The sequence below is a fragment of the Rhinopithecus bieti genome, unplaced genomic scaffold (assembly GCF_001698545.2).
Source record: "Rhinopithecus bieti isolate Rb0 unplaced genomic scaffold, ASM169854v2 scaffold_13398, whole genome shotgun sequence".
Classification (NCBI taxonomy): domain Eukaryota; kingdom Metazoa; phylum Chordata; class Mammalia; order Primates; family Cercopithecidae; genus Rhinopithecus; species Rhinopithecus bieti.
Genome location: NW_016807392.1, coordinates 243 through 2408, shown reverse-complemented (window position 1 = coordinate 2408; position 2166 = coordinate 243). Strand labels below are relative to the sequence as shown.

The 2166-nt window shown below is 29.5% G+C and overlaps 1 protein-coding gene across 1 annotated transcript in view; it reads right to left on the bottom strand.

Annotated features, from left to right (window-relative positions):
• The window catches only part of LOC108535568 (probable global transcription activator SNF2L1), a gene marked incomplete at its 5' end in the record, with an annotated part of 14195 nt that extends 12303 nt beyond the window's left edge, over positions 1-1892 (bottom strand). Inside the window, one exon of the mRNA XM_017881647.1 lies at positions 1806-1892. Coding sequence (XP_017737136.1) covers positions 1806-1892 — 87 coding nt within the window. The remainder of the gene's footprint in view (positions 1-1805) is intronic.
• Between the last annotated feature and the right edge of the window lie 274 nt (positions 1893-2166).

The window sequence follows — 2166 nt, the reverse complement described above, 5'->3', positions numbered from 1 at the left end:
ACATTTACTTTGTACAACACTCTTAGCACTTTAAACATATTAATCCATTCAATTATCTTAAGAAACCTATGACGTAGTTACAGGTATCATCTCGACTGTAACTACATGATACTGAAGCACAGAGAGGGTAAGTAATTTGCCCAACCTTGCAGAGCTAATAAATAGCAGAATTTGAAAATGTATTTTCAAATAGTTTGAAGGGAAGAAAAATGATCTGACAGACAGTAAATTCCCCAGTAACAAATATCCTTCTTAAAGAGTCATAACCATAAAGCAAATCCTCTTTCCAAAACATTATTTTATTAAATAAAATAGTAACAAAATTAAGCATCAAATATGTAACATATCCCAAATACTGAAATATAAATTAACTATGATATATATATACCATAAACTGAACTCTTAAGAATTTTCAAGTTGTATCCAGAAATAACTTAAATCTTAAAATACAGTATCATCTTGTCTCAAAATATTTTCAATGTCATGGTATAATAATGTAACAAACATTCCTCTCTTCACTCACAGGGATCTAGAAAACTGTATTTTATGCTAGTAGCATATAAACTTTCTCCCCAAAGTAAGCAGAATTTGGGAAAAATACATAAACACACACACATATATGTGAAATAGTTAATATATATTAACTATTAAAAGTTGATATGTATTCTAATTTCTCAATAAATTGTAAAAGGTCAGGGAACATGTATCATATACAGGCAATAAAACTTTGTTTCATTAAAAAATCTTAAAAGATCAAAAGACATATACATCATTCTAGATAAAGCAAAAAATAGACTATTTGTTTATTCAAAGTCACTTTCCAACCACAGAGTAGAGAATACTTGATTGCTAATGAAGGATGCATAATTAATAACCCAGAAAACTTACAGAAGAGTTCATTAACATAAATATAAGAGTTAGATAAATTCAGACCATGAGCTGGAAGGAGGCCAAAAACTTTCCATTTTATGTTATCCTCACTGGAATGTTATTTTTAGAGTTGCTAAAACATTGCCTACCTACATTAGATGTGGCCTTAAACATAAAGTCTTATAAAATAGCTATCAACAACCAAAAAAAATTTATTTCATCTCTACTTATTTTTATAATATTATTGCAAAAACAATCCCTCAGAGGAAAAAAAAATCCATTTCAACCACCTGTCAAATTGTTGAAAGATCCAAGGTTATAAGGGTTTAGTTAAAATTAAGGCTAAAATATGGATTTTAGTGACTAAAAATTAAATAATTAAATGTATTATAGCAAGCAATATGTAAGTATAACTAAGATTATGCTGCTTAAATATGTGATATTTTCATGCATTGGACAAATATTCTTCCCTTTAAAGCGTACTGACATATTACATATTTCATTAATGTGTAGCATTTATTCATATGTCCAAAGAAGGAGAAAGAAAGAAAAATATGAAAATCTGGCTTTGTGACTGGATTTCTCTCAGGTCACAAAGCCACAATGGTATTACCACTGATATTTGCACCTCATAAATAAATATTTCTAACTTAAAGTATTTTATTATGGGACAGAGAGTACTAAACAAAAATGAGATGTGACTTCTAGTCCCAACTATGACATAGAGCTTCCCTGATCCTTTAATTCCTCATCTGAAAATGAGGTTAATTTATTCAACATAAAATATTGTGACACATTGTATATTAAATTACTTTCCAATTCTAAAATCGATGATTCTCTATGCATTATACATACATACATATTTTTTCGTCTTTAACATCTCAACTATAAAAATTAACTACAGCATTCACTATCCTATCCAAGAGTACATTTACCATTTTCTCTTCATATTCCGGGTCCATTTCCTTTTCAGATTTAGGAGCTTTAGCAGCAAGTTTGAGTTGAAATGAAGAAACGTTTTTCTAGAATTTCAAAGAAAATAAATGTCATCAAATTGCAAAGCAAGGTTCTTAAATTGGTCAATGTTCTCATTACAAGAAGGCGGAAAGCAATTACATAACTAAATATATAAATCAATGTGGGACATGCATGGACTGATGATGAGAGCATGTCACAAAGCAAGGCTTATGATTAATCCAGTTCTGTACACCTGAGGTCCAATAAAACATCTGAAAATTGTGAATGCCAGAGAAATATTAATTGGAATAAAACCCAAAAGGCGAAACATTGAGCTTT